Genomic DNA, 19,289 nt, shown 5'->3' on the forward strand with positions numbered 1-19,289 from the left:
GGTTTACAGAGTCTATTACCCAGATAGATGACTCGGAGTTTAGCTTAACTCTCTTTCTGAAACAGAACATATATATTTTCCCTCAGCTCACAGTTGACAAACCCAGAATTACCACTCCTTCAACTCTCTGGACCCCAGATCTCCATTAAGGACCTCTTAAAACCACTTCCCTGTACAGGAAGATGGTTTTATAGTATGTGAATAAAAATGTGCGACAACCAACAAGACTCAAACTTTATTATTCCCTCAAGTGCTTTACATCAATCACTATAATGTACAAAATATCAGCTATACATAAACCATAGATTTCCCCATAAAAGTAGTTATTTTAACCAACATTCTCAATAAATACATATAAATACTAGTGCTTTCAGCATTAATCTCCTTAAAATAACGTTAACGCCACGTGGGGCTGCACGGCGTCAACGCGTTAGCACAGTTAGCTCGTTAAAGTGTTAGCGCCATGCAGCCCCACGCATGGGGTGAGATTTGCCGCGTTAATGCGGTTATAGCGTTAACGTCATTTTAATGAGATTAACACTGACAGCAGTAATAAATACACATATAAAATCTTTACAGCTGTTTAGTACTCAGTAGATAAAGTTTTACCATCAAATCATTTTCTCAACCTGGAATCACAACAAAACCGCTTTAGTTTCATAAAGTTCATAAACACTGTGTGTGGAAATGATGACAGCTCTACACAAAGAAGTTACTCACTGCTGCTAAAAGCAGAACCAGGCGACACTTTGGGGTGTCTGGTGTTTAGCATGGGTAATTTGTGTTGCAATGTGGGGTTGAGTTCCTGAAATTTCAATGTTGAAACCATACAAATACATGATAATCAAGTGAATACTGATAACTAACCCCCAACCCATTAATGCACCCCCCCCCCCCCCCAAAAAAAAACCAAAACAAAAAAACAAAGAAAAACCTCACATTACCATTTTCTAATAAGGCACCACTTATCAGTGGGTTTATTTAGTGTCAATAAATCTTTTGCTAATGGCTTATAGAAAAATGAAGCACACAAAGGCAGACTGCAGTAGGCACATAGTGTGAAGGCACTTTACTGGATAGAAGATAATCTTTAAGGTCTCTGCTGTTTAAGTAGAATCACATTTTACTAACATCAGGCAGGAAGAAGTAGCAGGTACTGCTAGTTAGCAAAGCTAGGCTACATAGCCCTTAGCACCACTCCTATCTGCTCCTGTGGCATAGCTAATGTTTGGTGCGCTTGTTGCGAGGCGATATCAAGAGCCTACCTTCTGCTAACCGTCACAACATTTTTGACATGGACAAAAAAAGCACATAGGTGAAAGACAAACACATGCACAGGAAGTTTATTTCTCATTTTAAGCATAAAGATATAAAAAATGTAAACATTAGCCTAGCTTAATATTTATGTTTCTTAGCTTAAATAGCTGCTATGTTTCCTGCATTCTATTGTGAATAAAATACAGGCTCATTTACGTTTTAAATAGTGTCCAAACTTTCTTAGAACTTTGGTTGTATATGATGTTGTAATATTTATGACACACCATGCAGAAACCATGGTCTCTCTCACTTTTTTTCCGCTTCACTCCGCATGCGAGCCTTCTGCTTTGCGCTGAGCAGAGGAGGGAGGGGCGGTAGTTACACTTGCAGTAGCACAGGAACAGAGCGGGAGGGAGAGAGAAAGAGAGCCAGGGACAACAACGTCACATTAGAAAGGTATAGTAATCATCCACAACTATTTTCAGTTGCAGATGATAAAGGATTCAGAAAGTTTATTCATGCAGGTCCATATGACAGAGAATGTGCATGTTCTTTTTGTTTTCATAGTTTAATTTATATTTAATTGCGTTGTGGTTTGTAGTGTTTTGTGTTTTTTCACTTTAAAATTTTTAAAGGAAAAAGCTGAAAATTTAAATAGTTAAAAGTTGAACTGTGAATAGTTGTTTTTTGTATTATATGATTTATTTATTACATTTTATGTGGAGTGAATAAATAAAAGTATATTTACAGTGGCCCCTACAGACAAAGCACGTAAAAACTCCAAAACACGTAAAAACTCCAAAACACGTAAAAACTCAGAAGCACATAAAAACTCAAAACACGTACAAAAGACAACAGAAGTGCTCCAGAATGCTAGAGTGCAGTTTTGAGCTTTTGTTACCTAGTGGCTACACAAGCCAGGAAGTACCAACGACTGGATTTGGTGTGTGGTAATAACAGGTAAATGAACATTTTTTTTAAATTATTTGAATATATATGAGTGCTTGTGTATAAATACACAAACAATACACATATGCTTTCAGTTGTGTAATTTAAGTGATCTGGTAGCTCTGTTTTGGAAGTTCAGTTCATGCTAGAAATGTGTTTTGGAGTTTGTACGCGTTTTGTCTCTAGGGGCCACCGTAAATATTTATATATAAACATATATAAGTAAAACCACTTTGTTTTTACATTAGTAATTCCTTTTGTGCATAATTTTATATTATTGTTAATAATAAATTAATTAAAGCAACAAAACAACCTGAAGAGCCGGTTCAGAGCCGAAAGTGCCGGCTCTTTTTAGTGAGCCGAACCGAAAGAGCCGGTTCTCTAAAAAGAGCCGGAAATCCCATCACTAATGCAAATGGTATTCATTTGTAGGCTACAAGAAGCTGTGAATCGACCACAAGCCACACCCCGTTACAGCCCAAAGACAGAAAAGCTGCTAGCATCACCAGCGGGGGAGGTTTTTCTTGCTGTCTGACATAAATGATAGTGTCGATGGGATCTCCCTCCCACATCCAAGAGGTTTGCTGGGACAATGATGGAAGATGAGTTCTTTATTTGCAGTTTATGCATGAGAAACTACTTGATAAATTACATTTTACAGATGTAGCTTTGAGAGATATTTGCAGACAGTGAATGTTGGAATGTTCAGTTGTTCTTGATTGTGTCATTGCTTGACTGTTGTTGTCTCAGTCGGAGGTTTTGGCCAGTGTCTCCCATGCTGCGTCACGTTTATATTGCAAGGTAAGATGTCAAAGAGCCGCAGCCGAGAATTAACTGGACTTAGCCCAAAACTAGAATGAATGCATTTTAGTTTTGTAGCTCTAACACCATCAAAGCTTCTATAGCTGCAAAATGAATGGTCTGTTTTATGATAATGATTATACATTCAAACTTATAGTTGCTGATGGATTCAGTATGAATTCAGTCAATGAAGACAGAATGAATTACCAATGACATAAAAGGGTTTGTTGACTACCACTTATACCTCTGTATAAATGGTGCCTTTTAGAAAGTGGAGCCAGTCACTTTACGATAATGAAAATGGTTTATTAGTAATACTTTGTGATTTGCTTTTGTAGTTTGTACCATGATTTCTAATGCTAATGACAATATAACCTGAAGTGAATCTTATACCACCTGAAAGCCTGTTTATTTGTTGCCACATTTGTACAGAAAGTGCATTTGTGGGTTGAGCAGCAGAGTTCAGTATGTGGGTTGTGCCCATGAAAAACTTGCTAAATCTTCTCTTCCAATGCCAAACAAATTATTCTGCTGACTGATGTTTGATGTTGTGTATCGAATTGGATGACTGAAGTGTGAAGAGACAAGACATATTTGCAATTTAGGAAGCAGGGGCCTCAGTAACATGTGGAAGCACCATACACAACCACAACAGCCGGTCACTTCCTTCTCATGCGGGTCATTAGCTTGGTCACCCACTGCTGTGGGATGAGATCGCATTCTTCAAGTTACATTTGTTGCAAGTCAGCCAATGTCAAATTGTTTTTCAGCATGAAAAACAAGTTGATCTCACAAGTGTTCAGTGGGGTTGAAGTCAGGACTGCAGGCAGGCCATCCTCAACAAATCCACTCAAATTCTGGAGGCAGTCTCTCTGTGATCTCGGAGGATAGAGTTAGCTACTTGGCTGTGGAGATAAGGGAATGCCAGCTGTTTCAGGATCTCATCTCGATATCTCTGCATCCAATGATGACATTTTTCCAGTGAGGATAATACCGCCCCACAACATAACAACGCCTCCACCAAAAGCAGTCAGCATAGCATTCTCCATGCACACTTCGACCTAAGTGTTATAGGAAGAATCTGGACTCACTGCTGAATATAACTCTACATCTTCAGGTTCCAGTGCACAAGTTGCCAAAATCAACTCGAATAGGTCTGATGGTGAAGAGCAGATATTAAAGCCCTATGCAGCAGGAGATGCATTTCTGTATTTCTGTAGAAGACCACTTCCTACGTGCTGACAGGGCGAGGAAACAGTTTTCTTGCGGTGTCGTCTTCTTGGAACGCACACATAGCAGCTTTTCTTTGACATCCCCTGTTATATGGAACTTGGCCTTCAATTTGGAGATTGTACTTGGACTTACTCAAAATAATGCTGCAGCTTGGTTTTGCGGAACACCAGATGGAAGTTGCCCTATGGTATGGGTCCTATTCAGATCAGTCAAATGTGGCTTAAGTGACACAAAGGCTACGTTCACACTGCAGGCGAAAGCGCATCAAATCCGATTTTTTTGACCCTATGCGACCCATATCCGATCATGCTATGACAGTGTGAACGGCGCAAATCCGATATTTTCAAATCCGATCTGGGTCACTTTCGTATGTGGTACTGAATCCGATACATATCCGATGTTTTAGAAAGCGACTGCTGTTTGAACGGTCAAGTCGCATTAAATCCGCCTTTTACGTCACCGACACAAGACTGAAGCCAATTATCAGCGCCAGAGAAGCGCCCGAGAAGACATCGCGAACGCTTCCTGGCCATCCAGTGTAGATGTTAGTGAAACTGTTGGGAAGACAATGTGAACATTTTATTTGTACTGTATAATCTGCAGATTCTGACAGAAATCTGCAGCTATCATTTGAAGCACCGCTCCTCTCTTAAACAGCAATAAGGATCATTATTAGGTTATTTACATTATTATGTAAATAACAAAATAACTTAAAGCAAAAATTGGGAAACGAAGTCCGAAGTCTGCATATTAAGGGCCATCAGTCAAACAATACTGTTGCTCTGGGTCTAAACAGAGCTCGTTGTGTGTGACAGCTTCTTTTGCGCATGCGGGCTGCTTTGAGCGTTCACACTAGAGCGCGTTTGCTGTCGCATTTTATTTGTAGTGTGAACGAGCAGACAAAAAAATCGGATTTGATCAAAAAATCGGAATTGAGCATTAAGACCTGCAGTGTGAACGTAGCCTAACTGACCCTGGCAGCCGGGTCCATGGTGCTGCAGATCACCACCAACTGAGCACCTAGGGCAGCAGAAGCTCAAAACAAGAGTCAATAATAGAAAAGGCTGTTTGGCATTGGGAGAGAGGATTTGGCAAGTTTTTCTTGAGTGCACCCAGTAAACTCAAATCTGCTGCACAACTCACAGAAGCAGTTTCCTAACAAATATGGCACCATTTGTTAGGAAATAAACAGGCTTTCTAAAGGTATAAGATTTACTTTACAACAAATACATTTGAAAACAAAAATGTGTCTTTTTTGTGATAAGCTTAGTTAACAGTTTGAAAACTGAAGTTTTTGGCCTGTGGAGGTGGTGTTCCCTCACAAAAGTTCAGTGGGGCAAGAAACTCAAAGAGTCAGAACAGATTATTTGGATTGGCAGGTCCATATAGGAGGTTTCTATGAGTCCAAAGAGGGTCTGATGTTTTTTTAATGATGATGTCTTTAAAAAAGAAATTAATTTCTCAGGTAAACGTTGGAAAGGTTTCCTTAAAAACCTTTCCAACGTTTAGAAGGGGAAAACGTTGCTCTTTGATCACCTGTTCGGTGCTGTGTTGCTACATTTATATGCAAACTGTTACACACCGCACAGACTGTAAAGCATCGGATCTCAACCTCGCCTAGTGAAACACTGACTGCTCGTGTTTTTTGCCCCGCTGGACTTGAGGTCATGCTGGCACTGTGATCTCTACAATTCCTGTAATGGGGACTGTAATAGTCTAATGGGCACAATTATAAACCAAAAATGTGTTAGTGTTATTGGAAGACCTTATCTCATCTTTAATACTTGGCCCACACTGGTTCCAAGTGTATGTTTGGTATCCAGTTAATTCCGCTGGAACTGTAGTGTAGTATACTCACAGTAGAAGACAAATACTTCTGGATGCTTGAGTCAGTTCTTTGAGGTTGGGCAGTAGTCCACAGATGTTAAGCGTGCCATTGTCCACTGCTGAGACTTTGACTGTAGGCATCCAGGAAAGCAAACAGCATTCTGCTCAGTCCTTTCAGACTCCAGTTTGACCTCTGACCTCTACTGTCAGTGCTCCCGCTCCTGGCTTCCTTCCTGTTTTTCTGAACTAGCGTTCTCTGGGTACTGTTCGTTGGTCTCCTGCCCATCATCAGCCTCTCTTAAAGGGGCTGCCGGGTCTCTGACAACACTTTCCATCTCTACCTCCCCCTCCAGCTCCTCCTCTGTCTCCTCCTCCACCCGGCCCACAGTGTCTGGGATGATCTCCACCTCAATGTCTGACGAATCTTCACTCTCCTTGAACCACACAGTCTTCTGGCCCTCCTTCCTCCGCTGCTTGGTCAGGATTGACCTTGCACTATATTCATCCTCATCTTCTCTGCCCCTCCTGGAGGGTCTCACTGAGGGACTCCCCTTAGGGATGTGGTTAGTATAGATGCCACATGAAGAACAGTGGTGGCTCCGCCTCTCTAGGGGTATGACGCGGCCCCGGGCCTGGGGGAAGGTGCTCCTTCTGGGGAGAACATTGTTCCAGCGTCTGGCTCCCCGACGGCTCAGGTCCCCCTCATTCTGGAAGCCATCATTGGTGTACTGCAGGGAGTCTCTGTGGCCACTTCGGGGCTGGCCGGACTGCAAACATGGGCTCAGGCACTACAGTCAGGAGAGAGGTTCCTCATTAATAAAGCAGTTAATGCATGAGGTACTGCCATTGCACTACCTTCAGTCTGTCTCTGAAGTCTAAACAATGGAGGTGTCTATTTATACTTTATCATATAGCCAATAAAGGCTTCGAAGGCTTTCACTTGATCTATGAATAAGTCGGCCAAGCAGAAATGCAGTTTATCTAGTCTCCATTAATGAATTCCATGTTATTATATTACATATGTACAAAAATAACCACTATTTACTTTAATAGTGTAATGTGCAGTAACAATGTTACCACTTTTAAAAGCTTAGTTTCAGGCTGAGCCAAATTCTTTCTTTGTCACAGTCACAAATTATCCAAAATGTTTGTGTTTCAGTTTTGCTGAATGAAATCCTGGTATTTTATGAGAAACTACATATTCAGTTGAAACGACTGTACGGGTGGTTAATGAGTCAGCCAGTTTGCTAATGTCTGAAAACCAAACTCACTCTCATCTGAGAAGCAGTTGGTTCAAATCATTATAAAAAACCCAGAAGCCACTAAGTCATAGGACCTACACTGGCTACACCACCTGTTTTTTACCTTATCATTGACTGAGACACTGCCATCCAAGAAAGAAGATCCTGCTTCAACATCTTCAATCTTGACTAAAGTTTGTAACTGACTACACTGACAAAGAAAATATGTTTTAGAGGGAAAATAGAGTTGTTTTACTGCAATTAGGAAAGGAGAGACCTGCAATGCAAAGAAAACTGTAACAACTGTTAAACATGGTGAAGGCAGCATCGGGCTCTGAGGCCAGTTTGCTGTCAGTAGAACTGGTATATTTTAGGTGGACTAGCACACAATTCATCAGCATAGCCTCAAACCATCTGTTGAAACTTACTTGAAACTCACATCACAAGCCTTTGAAATGTATTTGGACTTTTTTTAAAATCAGCTCCTATAGTAACCACTCCACCTGACAGTTAAATATCTGATGAAAATTATACCCAAAGCTTGTTGTCAAGGTTGATTCTTGCTAAGGGACATTTTTTACAGTATATGTATACTGCAAATGTTAACTTTGACACTTTGTTTACTTTAGAAAACAATAAATCATTTGTATGATGTGTGCTGTGAGATCAGAAAGAAGGAAAGACTGAAAGCCTGATATTGTCTGTTACACTCATTTACATGATGTCCAAGATGGAAAGCAGTGAGGAAGGATTAAAGATTTGTAAACGTATCATCTTTTCACCGGTTTAAAATATTTCCATTGCCAAACCAACTAACCTCACATAGTTTGTCCACACCCGTATTTCCTTTCCACAAGTGGGAAACTAAGAAGCCAATAACAATCAGGCAAAGGATCAGCAGAGCTGCCATGATCAAGCCCAGAAGCGCCATGTCACCTGGACGATAGCCGATGTTTGAGGGAGATGGGCTGGCTAAATCTGCACAGGAAGAAAAGCAAAGGACTTAAGGTTAAAGGAATGATTATTATTAAAGCTATGATTTCCTTTAACTTTGATTAAAAATGAACAATTAACACAGTGCCCATTTTGAATTTCACTGAAATGTTCAGGAGGAACCAAATGGGCTCCCAGCCTCAGTATGAAGTAATATTTCTGGCTTACATTTGACTTTGTTTTACAATATTACAAATAAAGAATAACAGCAAGCCCTTTAATTTTGAAGAATAAACAGTTTTGTGTTCCCTCCTTGAGAGGTAATATTTGAAATCATTAGTATAAAAACTGTTTTTTTTTATAAAGATTTAGTAATGTTTTTAGTGATTTCGTTTTTACTGATATGACATGAAATTAGAAACAGGAGAAATAAGGTGAAAGTTTTTCCAGTCCGAAGTCTCACCAGGTATGACCTGAACTGAGAGGGCTGCAGTTCCAAACTCCCCTGTTGTCACATCCACTGCTCGGAGCTGCAGAAAGTAAAAGTTTAACAGCTTACAAAGTGTCAAGAACCAGGAAGTCTTTGCTCTCATTGTGCCATGACGTCTTAAAAATTCACCTGAAGAGCGAAGGACTCTGTCTTCACAACTCTTTTCAGTATCACGAAACCATCAGAGGTCACATTGACGTAGCTGCTGTACTGAACCTCGTATTTGACATCTGGATTCACACCCTGACAAACAAAGATTTTATCTTGTTAGTTTAGCATTAGTTGTGCATTTAAAGCTGCTTTAAGTGATTTCTAACCAGCAGGAGGTAGAAAATAATGACCAGCAACAGCTTGCACAATAAACGTAATTGTGATCGCGTACCTTTTTAACTGTACAGGGGTTAATCATCATTAGCTCCGGCATGCAAAATAAACACCTGCACATTTTTACAAGTACTCTAGTACTCCTGTACATTTAAATCTGTATAATCTACTACACTAGAAACAGATTTAGTATGTTCTTCCTGTAAGCGGTTCTTTCAGCCAGGGTTAAATAAGAGCAAGAACTTTAAGTTATTCTTCTCTGTATGACTTTATCAGGCTCTGACATGGTTGTGGAGGAATTTTGCCCCACTTTTCTCTACTTGTTGTTTCAGGTCACTGAGGCTTTAATTTCACACAGTGCTCTTAAGGTCCTGCTGAATTCCAATCAGCTAAAAGTCCGGCCTGGAATGTGGCACTGCAACACCTCGATTCTTCCATGTTCAGCCATTCTGTTGTCCTGTTACATGACCTAGACTGTAGTCTAATATATAGCTGTTCTATTATTATTACACGCTTTATGCTTGGGATGAAATTACCGGCACTTTGGGTTAGCATCCACCTGAATGGCCCAGACCAGCAAAATGCCAAAACAAATGATTTCCTCGTAGCACGTGTACCTGACAGTCGGTCGGTCTCTACAACCCTTCCATGTGTAAATCAGCAGCATCCATAGCTGACCTTTTCAGTTAACTCAGTAGGGTGTTACTAATGGTTTTGCTTATTGTAGCTACAACCAGCCAAACATCAGGGTTAGGCTTATAACATATACTATAATATTTAGCTTTGATTTCAAAGAGCGCTCACACTGGCGAAGTCTTCGTCCCGTGCTCGGACCCTGAAGGGTCGGTTGGTGTTTCGGTCTCGGAGGATCATGGTCTCAGGCACAGAGTTGCTGTAGATAAATCCTTCATATCGCTCCCTTTCAAAACGAGGAGGACTCCTGCTCTTCTTCATCACATCAATGGTAACCTGTGTCACTGCAAACTGATCTCTGTTGGTCACCTGTGATGCCTGATAGTAAAACCAAATATCTAATTCCTGAAAATCTGTATTTTCTTTATATATATAAATGTATATAATATTTGTTTTACCAGGATAGTGAGAGTTATTGGACCAACAATATCAGCAGCTTTGGTCATTGTGATGTTCCCCGTTTCTTCATCAATCTGAAATATATTTCCTTCGTTTCCTACAGATAAAGGAAAAAAACACATAAAGACAAATAAGAGCATTTTCTTTATGCTGCCCTACAAACCAGCAGAATAAGCTTACTTTATTATTTAACCACGACCTGAATCTGACTTATTGAAATTCGACCTCATTAACAGAATGGTGCCATGAGAGCGTGTACAAAAACAAACTAAGCAGCAGTGATTGCAAAGTGGGTGCAATCACTTGGTCGTTGCTAGCCTCTAAATGGCACCAGGTAACGATGATTTACTTATTTTTTTCTTCTGAGCTTCTTATATCACACGATTAGATGAACAATTAAAAATAAATGGAAAGGATTAAAAGCATTTTGATAACTACTTTTAGTAGTAGAGCCTTCAAACTTCTATCAGTTCAATTCAATTCAATTTTATTCATACAGCGCCAAATCACAACAACAGTCGCCTCAAGGTTCTTTATATTGTAAGGTAGACCCTACAATAATACATACAGATGATACCAAGTAAGACTGGTTTCTGAGTTTTACACAAGGCTAAGCATCAGGCTTTCAAATGAATTAAAAGTCTGTCTGGGTCTTTGGTTGATTAATAGGCTGGTGTGAAAAATTGCTGCCACACCGCCCCCTCGGCCTGTGCTTCGAGGTTTCTGGTAGTTAGAATGACTCGGGGATGTTGATTCATTTAAACTAACATAATCATCCTGCTGCAACCAGGTTTCTGTAAGGCAGAGTAAATTGATTTGTTGATCAATTATTAAGTTTAATAATCCACATTTCACTGTTTTACTCTTTGGTTCAGATGTGGATACTGTATTGTTCTTTCTTTGTGATTGTTTATGTTTAAGTTGTTTGTTGCTGGTTTTTAGTTTGTTTTTTGTCTGTTTGGAAGCTGACACAGTCTCTATGGAGATGGGTTTTGGGGGGGGGGGGGGGGTAGCAGGAGGAGAGAAGCTGCAGAGAGGCGTGTAAGACTGTCTGTCTATATGTGATAATCAGTTTAATAAGCACACCAAACTGAAACTGTTGAGTGTAAAACTCGGGTCCTCCAAAGGTTTTTTATCCGACCTCGTAATATTCTGTAGCTGATCTGCTCGCTCTTGTTCTTGTCTCCATCCTTGGCAAACACAGGTCCAGGTTCCAGCACCAGCGGGCCTTCCTGAAGGTGAAAATCAGTATGTATTCATTTCAATTCAATTCAATTCAATTTTATTTATATAGCGCCAAATCACAACAAAAGTCACCTCAAGGCGCTTCATAGATACAGAGAAAAAACCCAAAAACGCAACAATCATATGACCCCCTATGAGCAAGCACTTTGGCGACAGTGGGAAGGAAAAACTCCCTTTTAACAGGAAGAAACCTCCGGCAGAACCAGGCTCAGGGAGGGGCGGGGCCATCTGCTGCGTTAGCTGTTAGCTGTTATCGTGTGTCCTCCACACTGATTGATTTCACAAGTCATTACCGTTAATATTGCTATCACTGAATAAATACTGGCAAACACAACATGTAAAAATCACCAAAATTTGCATCGTCCCCATGTCATTGGATCTCGTTGCAGGTTTTAGCCTGTAATGTTTGGCCCTACAGTGGAACCTGAGCAAGTGTCCTCCCTCACAGATAAACCAGTGCTGAGGTTTCCCTGAAAGGCTGAGATGTCATGATGCTGGTATCTTAGGATCACTATGATCACCAACACACGCAAGCACTGCTCTGATGATAATTTTATTACCCTGAAATTTTCTTTGCACACCTGTGTGGTGTTTTGGTGCCCAGCACAGAAGTGCACACCTGCCATGGTCTGTCAAATAAAGCAGCTCGAAGCTGATAGTTCTTATTTCATAGAAACTGTGTGACAGACTGCTGCCGCTGCAGTGATGAACATCAGAACGAACCCTCAGAGCTTCGATGGAAACATTTCTGAAAATGTTTAATCATTTACATTATTCACTCCCCAGATAACAAATGTATTTAAAACAGCATGAAGGTTATTGTGACCCTCAAATGTCTGTGCAGCATACAGACTTAAGACACTTTGTCCTGTTTCCTGTGTATTTGATTTTTCTGTGTAGCAGCTAAAGTAACAGTGTTTGCCTGGATGTGCACACTCTTTGTCCAAAGTAGCACAGACTGGTATACATTTCATATAGTCGTAAAACTGTACTTGGTTAAATAAAGAATATGTTTTATACAGAAAACCAGTTTTTTAGATGATAAATGTGTTTTCATGACATCATATCAAATATGAACTTCCCCTGTATAATAAGGTTTTTAACCTTTTTTCTGTATGAGCTAGAATAGCACGATGGCTCTTGCATAATTAAAATAAGGCCCAGAGATGTCAGCCATGTGAGCGACTTCCTGTTCAGGTGAAGCGCATTTCTTTTCTTGCTGTGATGTAAACGCCAGAGTCAGACCCCACCTGTTTCTCTGTGAGGTTGACTTTGCCTCTGTAGCCGCTGCTCACACACAGTTTAGCATTTCCTAAGTTTGTCCTCGTGCATGGCTGAAACCACGGGGGCCGGTTGTCCACATCCTTCACACGCACTGTGATGGTGGCCACAGAGGTGAAGAAGGGCTTGTTGGAAGCTGAACCGTTGAACGTGTCCTGTAAGAAGCAGACTTCAGACTGGTTTTTACAGAAAAAGCAGAGCCTTGCAGGATGTTTTCATAAGTCATTACTGTACCTGCACGTGTAAGACCAGCGAGATCTTTTGTACAACATCGTAGTCCAGGATGGTTTTCACAAGAATCTTTGGAGTATTGACGTTTTCCAAGCGGAAATACTTGTCCTGAGGAAAACCGACAGAGACAGATCAGCTGATCTCACTTGGATTTTGTGGCCTGAAGCCTGAACAAAGGCTATGCTCAAATGTCCATCAGAGGTTAGCAATTGAGGGAACCTTTACACTTTTCTTCCCGTTGTTAATAATGAAGCTTTAGTCATAGACATAATTTTGTCCAAGAGAAGTTGATTCATGTGGAGCCTGGGCCTCACAGATCAGTGTGATGTAAACAAATAGCAGATGCATGTATTCCATTCATTTGTCTAAATGCGTCCGAACTTCATCATAGTCATTTGGACATAGTTTGTCTTGTCTTACTGTTGTTGTCTCCAAGCGATAATACAGCGGCTGTGAATCAACATCTGTGGCTTCTATCAGACCAATACTGGAGTTGACTGGAATGAGCTGCAGGACATAAAATGGTTCAAAGAGGAAACACAAACACATGTTGTTCTACAAGCATGAAAGAGCAGTGCAGCCCACCTCATTCACATCCAGCACATAGTGGTTCTGAGCAAAGTTGGGGGGGTTATCGTTCACGTTTTCAACCAAAACCTCGACGGACTCGTTCACCTTGAGGAGAGAGAATCAGCTCAGCTTCAGTCAAACAGTGAGAACACAACAACACATCGAGGCACTGCTCCTAACAACACAACGACACAACAGCACTCAAGCCTTATAAACATGCTCTGTGGGCGGAGTGAAACTAGGAGACAGATTTAGAGTGTGACACGCATTTTCTGTTTAACTTGTTATATAATAATACAATATAATTTTTACATTTATAGACACAACTTACAGCAATGATAAACATTTTTAAAAAGTAAAAAATAACTGTTCATTTCCATTTTTATATTCATCTAGTTTTTCTTGCCAAAGTCACACGGGGTGACTGGTGATGGGGCAAAAAGAGCCGGTGCAGCTCTGGAGCTGAAGAACCCTGACAGGTGGAATCCCTTACATGAGAACATAATGTTGGCATTAGGCGTGTACAGGTGACCTGATGTCTTGACTTTCAGATTCATTTCCCCCAGACTCGGTTCATTTGCTGACTTCTGTCTGTTTTTAATGTGATGACTCTTACTCACAGATCTAGAGCCAGCTCTGCTGCACTTTATCCACACCATCAGAGTCGCGCTGGGCAATGACTAATAAAGAAACAAAAACAGATACATGGGACGCGCCTACTGCAGGAATATTCTGAAATATTATTAGCTGTAAAAGAATACAAATAAATGTTCATAATGATATCATTACAGTACATGCTCATATAACCTAGGTCAGGGTCGAACTCCAGGCCTCGAGGGTCGGTGTCCTGCAGGGTTTAGATCTCACCCTGGGTCAATACACCTGAATCAAATGATTAGTTCATTACCAGGCCTCTGGAACTTCAAGACATGCTGAGGATGTCATTTAGCCATTTGAATCCGCTGTGTTGGATCAAGGACACATCTAAAACCTGCAGGACACCGGCCGCCGAGGCCTGGAGTTCGACACCTGTGACCTAGGTAGTCCTGAAAACACTTTATAAACTTTCTGCATACCACATTCTAATATCCAATTCCAAAAACTGATCATATATCTCTTATATACATTATTTGTGTTCCATACATCACCTCATAGTCCAGGCCTTTCTTTACCATGAGGGCGTTTCCTTTCAGGTAGAATAAATCTTCAGGGTTCACCGTCACTGTCAGAGTCACATCACTGTTGGAGCTGATTTTGGCCACCTGGACGTCAGCCGTGTTGTTTTCTGACACTGGTATGGGGCCAGGGGGCACTGTGCAAACTGGGAGAGCATAGGTGACAGAAACATGTGCAGTGATTGAGGTTTTACAGCAGCAAAATGGTCCATGGCCTGTATTTGTATAGCACTTCACACAACCTGTCCTCCACACATTCACACACTGGTGATGGCAAGCTACATTGTAGCCCTGGGGCGCACTGACAGAGGCAAGGCTGCCGGACACTGGCGCCACCAGTAGGCAAAGGGTGAAGTGTCTTGCCCAAGGACACAACGACTGAGACTGTCCAAGCCGGGGCTCGAACTTGCAACCTTCCAATTACAAGGCGAACTCCCAACTCTTGAGCCACGATCGCCCAACACACAGAGAGAGCTCAGGAGGCTATGCTGTGGCTTCATCACTCCCTGCTAATGTGTCCCTGCTAAAGTCTGCAGATCACAGACACAGACGTGTATATGATACAGTCACCTGATGGACTTTACTCTAAAATAAATTAAGCTTTTGCCAGCACCCATTGTTTTCTGAGATGGTAAACCTCGGTTTATTTGCACTTTAATGTCAAAGGTTAATCATCAACTCGTAGAATACAAGCACTTCCTCTTTGATCAGTTGCTCCTTTTATGAGTCACCACAGCAGCTCATCTGCCTCCATCATGTCTTAAATCCTCTTCTGTCCTCCTTCACTGCATCTTTTAACCTTCCCTGTGGTCTTCTTCTCTTTGCCTTCACCATCATTTGTCCACCATATCCACTATCCCTCCTCTGCACATGTAAAACCATCTTTGCTTCTTAAACTTTGTCTCCAGATTTCTGGACACTCCTCTTCAGCCACTCCACCCTGCCTGCACTCTTTTTCACCTCTCTCGAGCCACTAGTCGCAGCTTCACTTTTCAACCTTCCCTCTTATTCAGACACATGCATGTGTGTAGAATACACACACACACACACACACACACACACACACACACACACACACACACACACACACACACGACTGGCTTGCACACCGGGGCTTAGGATTGTGTTTTGTTTAAGCCACATGCTAAAATATGCACATTTTCAGAAAATATAGAACATTTTCTTACTTGTGTTATTCGTTTAAGGCCTGATAGTTTTTCTGTGAAAACCTTTTATATCTGGGTGGTCCATATTTGTTAAAATTCCCCACAAAAGCAGCAGACATCAACCTCATCCTAAACTTATAGATGCCACTGATGAGCTTGTGGATGTTAAGAGGTTAAATTACAGGAAATACTTCTAGTAATGACGATTCTGAACATTTAGAAGTATTGAGATGTAAACATAGTTCTAAATACAGTAAATATAGAAATATTAAAACCCCAGTTCTGAAAAGGCTGGAGCACTGTGAAAACGTCCTAACGTTAGCTCGTTTACTCGGTAACAGTTCCAGAGATCATTGTCTGCTGTCTGCTCTCTTCAAGCCGGGACAAAGCCTTACATGTTTCAGCAACACAATGCTAAACCTCGTATTGTAGCTGTTATAATAGCATGGCATTGCAGTAGAAGAGTCTGAAGTGGCCCGCTTGCAGTTCAGACCTTTCACCAACTGAAAACCTCTGTCCCAAAAGTTCAGCAGTTCATATCCTAATTTCCTCACGTTTCAGGAACAGCGTTAAAAGAAGAGGAGATGCTGCACAGAGACAAACATAGCCCGGGCCCACAGGTTTTGTGACGTGTTGCTGTCATAAAATTCAAATTTACCTTTTTTTACATTTTGTCATTTGAAACATTTGGTTTTCTCTGTTCTACTGTGAATGATGTATTGGTCTCTGAGATTTGTAAATCATTACATTCTGTTTTTATTTATCTGTAACTCACACAGCATCCAAGCTTTTTGGGATAAAAATCTTAAATCAATGTAAAAACTGAGAAAAAATGTTTTACATTAACCCTAGGGATCAAATGTTCACAGCTACATTAGTAGCTCCTGTGATGGTTCACATCATACTGTGATAATACGATCTGTGAACAAAACAATGTTATTACCAAAAATAGTGGTTAGTTACATCAGGAACTGTACAGCATGTACAAAATATATCTAACAAATAAAATCAGTCCTGAGCATGGCATTGGTTGGTTTCCACCTTAAGATTCGCCCATGATGTGACCGTATCACTTGGCCTAAGGATTTGTGTGCCTGGTACTTTGATCATATATTATTCCTGAACTCTTCCTTCTCTTTAGTTTTGAGATTTTTTTTTCAACACAGTTAGCCGGACCCCTTCAGGCCTCTCAATAAAGAAACAAGAAAATATGCACTTCTCTTTTTTAGGTGTGAGTTTGAGAGGACACAAAAAGGGTGACGATCTCTTCTTCAAGGATGAAAAACTGCCCCCACACACATTCTGTCCACAGATTATCATCCACAGGTCCTCATCCAGCCCCACATCACCGCCCTTCACAGAAAACAAAGCTCCACTCACTTCTTTGAGCCAGACAAAGGTTATAAAGGCAGACTGCAATGAAGCATCCAAGGACAACGTCTACAGGTTTGCGCTTCGATTTCAGTTCCATGTCCTGATTTCAGCAGCAGCAACAAATGAAGTCCCGAGGAGGATGAGGAGCCCCGTGGTACCAGCTGGTACTCGTCAGCATAATGCCCCGTTTGTGCTGCTCCGAGAGTGGGAGTAGACTACAGTCGCAATGTTTGTGACTTCATCTTACGGGCACATATTGCATTAAGCGCCTGCCAGCAGAGGACTCGCAGCCTCCCACTAAAATACTTGCATCTCTTTTAGCTGGACTGGTCATTCTGTACTGGTGCCCCTGTTTTTTTCTGGGAGAAATCCAGCAGAGGAAACTGGAAACTTTTCTCATGCATTGATATATTTTAGGTAGACAGCCCTTTCAATTTGCTTCTTTGTATGACTCACTAGTGATGACATCTATGAAAACATCTAAACAGTAGTGAAGTGTCCGGCAGGAGTAACAGATGGGTTCAAGATGGGAGTGGGATTATATCAGGGACCCTCTCTGAGCCTATAATGAACACTAACGCAGGCAAACAGGAAAGAATCGTTTTTACTACTACAGGAGTTGTTTGACTCCTCTTGCAGTCATTGTTCAGTCAAACTCAAAGGTGGGGCTTCTTTTTCAGTGTGACCAGCAGACTAGTTTTCATTTATCACCACTGTCAGTATTGAATAACTGGATTTTAACATTTATAAGGTGGAACTATTATGCTTTTCCTTATTTTGTGCCATGCATATACTCTCCCAGTGGTGGGGGTCTACACTTAAAATTAGCAGTAATTCATATAATGAGCCCACGTTGAACTCTGTGAGCAAAAAACTCAGGCTGCAGGCTACACTAAATACTCAGTCAGCTTTGGTTCTGAATGATATCCATGTACTGTGTCTGCCACAGCACGTAGTCTGAAAAATGATCTACAGTCCTAGTTCCTACAAAAGTCTTGAATGTAAGAGACAAAGTAAGAAAAAACACAACATTTATACAAAAGTTTTGAAAATGAAAACAAAAAACAGAAATGTTTCTGTGTCCTCTGCTTCCTGTCTCATCCCTCACATGATGACAATGACAGAAAGTTACACTGGCACAAAGTGGGACACATAATGGCCTCACATGTGGACAAAGCAGCACTGTGCACACACTAGGCTGTAGTACATCGCACAAATACCCTCCCCGCATCTGTGTGGGAACAACAAGCTCAGAGTGTCATGATGTCACACAAAGCTCATACATTGTGCCTCCATGCAGAAATGCTTCTCACCAACACAGGCAGCTCATCAGTCTGTAAACATTATATATCTATCTATATATATATGTATATATGTATATATATATGTACATATATACATATATATGTACATATATACATATATATGTGTGTGTGTGTGTGTGTGTGTGTGTGTGTGTGTGTGTGTGTGGATATGAAGGGGGATTCTTTTTTTCCTTGGTTCTCATGAAGATATATATACAACTATAAAATATCACTGAAGTTAATAAGTGCTAATTGAATGATGTAATTCCTCTTACGTCCACCAGGAGGAGCCTGAGATCCTCAGTTTAGACTGAAACTAAAATACTTTTTGGCCTTTTCATTGCATCTACATTCTCAGCTGATGTGCTCCGGAGCTTTTAGAAGAATCTCACGGTCTTTCTCAGTAAGACATAGTGAGAAAGATTTGCTACACATACAGTGATAACAAAGTATAGCAGAGACAAATTGTATACAACTGTGTTATACTAACAAGCTTTATTGAAGTGTTTATACACAAGTTACAGAAATTCCACAGACATTAGAATTGTAGCATAAAGTAGTTATTAATGAGTTATAGCAAGCTTTCACACCTTTTATAAATTCTGTACAGGTGTGTGATGTTAAAGCATTTCCTGTTTTTCTACTGACACATTCATATATACAAACCCTGCCATATTAACTTATATTGGCACAATGACAGTGATCAGTCAAATTATTAACTAACGCTGACAGGTTACGATAGTCTGTAATCATCACACCTTGACAGATGAAAGAAAAGCAGATTCAACATCTTCACA

General features: G+C 40.8%; 1 protein-coding gene and 1 long non-coding RNA gene across 2 annotated transcripts; one reads left to right on the forward strand and one right to left on the reverse strand.

Annotated features, from left to right (window-relative positions):
- Positions 1 to 899: 899 nt before the first annotated feature.
- cdhr5a (cadherin-related family member 5a) lies at positions 900 to 17,347 on the reverse strand. The gene is made up of 14 exons (XM_086294999.1): positions 17,195 to 17,347; positions 14,622 to 14,794; positions 14,094 to 14,153; positions 13,489 to 13,578; positions 13,324 to 13,410; positions 12,907 to 13,011; positions 12,642 to 12,827; positions 11,288 to 11,378; positions 10,146 to 10,243; positions 9,859 to 10,065; positions 8,860 to 8,973; positions 8,704 to 8,770; positions 8,125 to 8,285; positions 900 to 6,854 (listed from the first exon to the last, which is right to left on the reverse strand). The coding sequence occupies exons 1-14, from the start codon at positions 17,283 to 17,285 to the stop codon at positions 6,273 to 6,275; spliced, it is 2,112 nt and encodes a 703-aa protein (XP_086151125.1). The 5' UTR covers positions 17,286 to 17,347; the 3' UTR covers positions 900 to 6,272.
- Positions 1,589 to 8,025, forward strand: LOC147339505 (uncharacterized). Its single transcript, XR_015129850.1, has 3 exons — positions 1,589 to 1,713; positions 2,638 to 3,006; positions 6,420 to 8,025. It is a non-coding gene; the product is annotated as an uncharacterized LOC147339505 (long non-coding RNA).
- Positions 17,348 to 19,289: the final 1,942 nt, after the last annotated feature.

The sequence above is a fragment of the Aulonocara sp. 'chitande type north' Nkhata Bay genome, linkage group LG1, assembly GCF_057382095.1.
Source record: "Aulonocara sp. 'chitande type north' Nkhata Bay isolate Kocher_YH1m ecotype deep benthic linkage group LG1, A_spYH_male_GT1.1, whole genome shotgun sequence".
Lineage (NCBI taxonomy): Eukaryota > Metazoa > Chordata > Actinopteri > Cichliformes > Cichlidae > Aulonocara > Aulonocara sp. 'chitande type north' Nkhata Bay.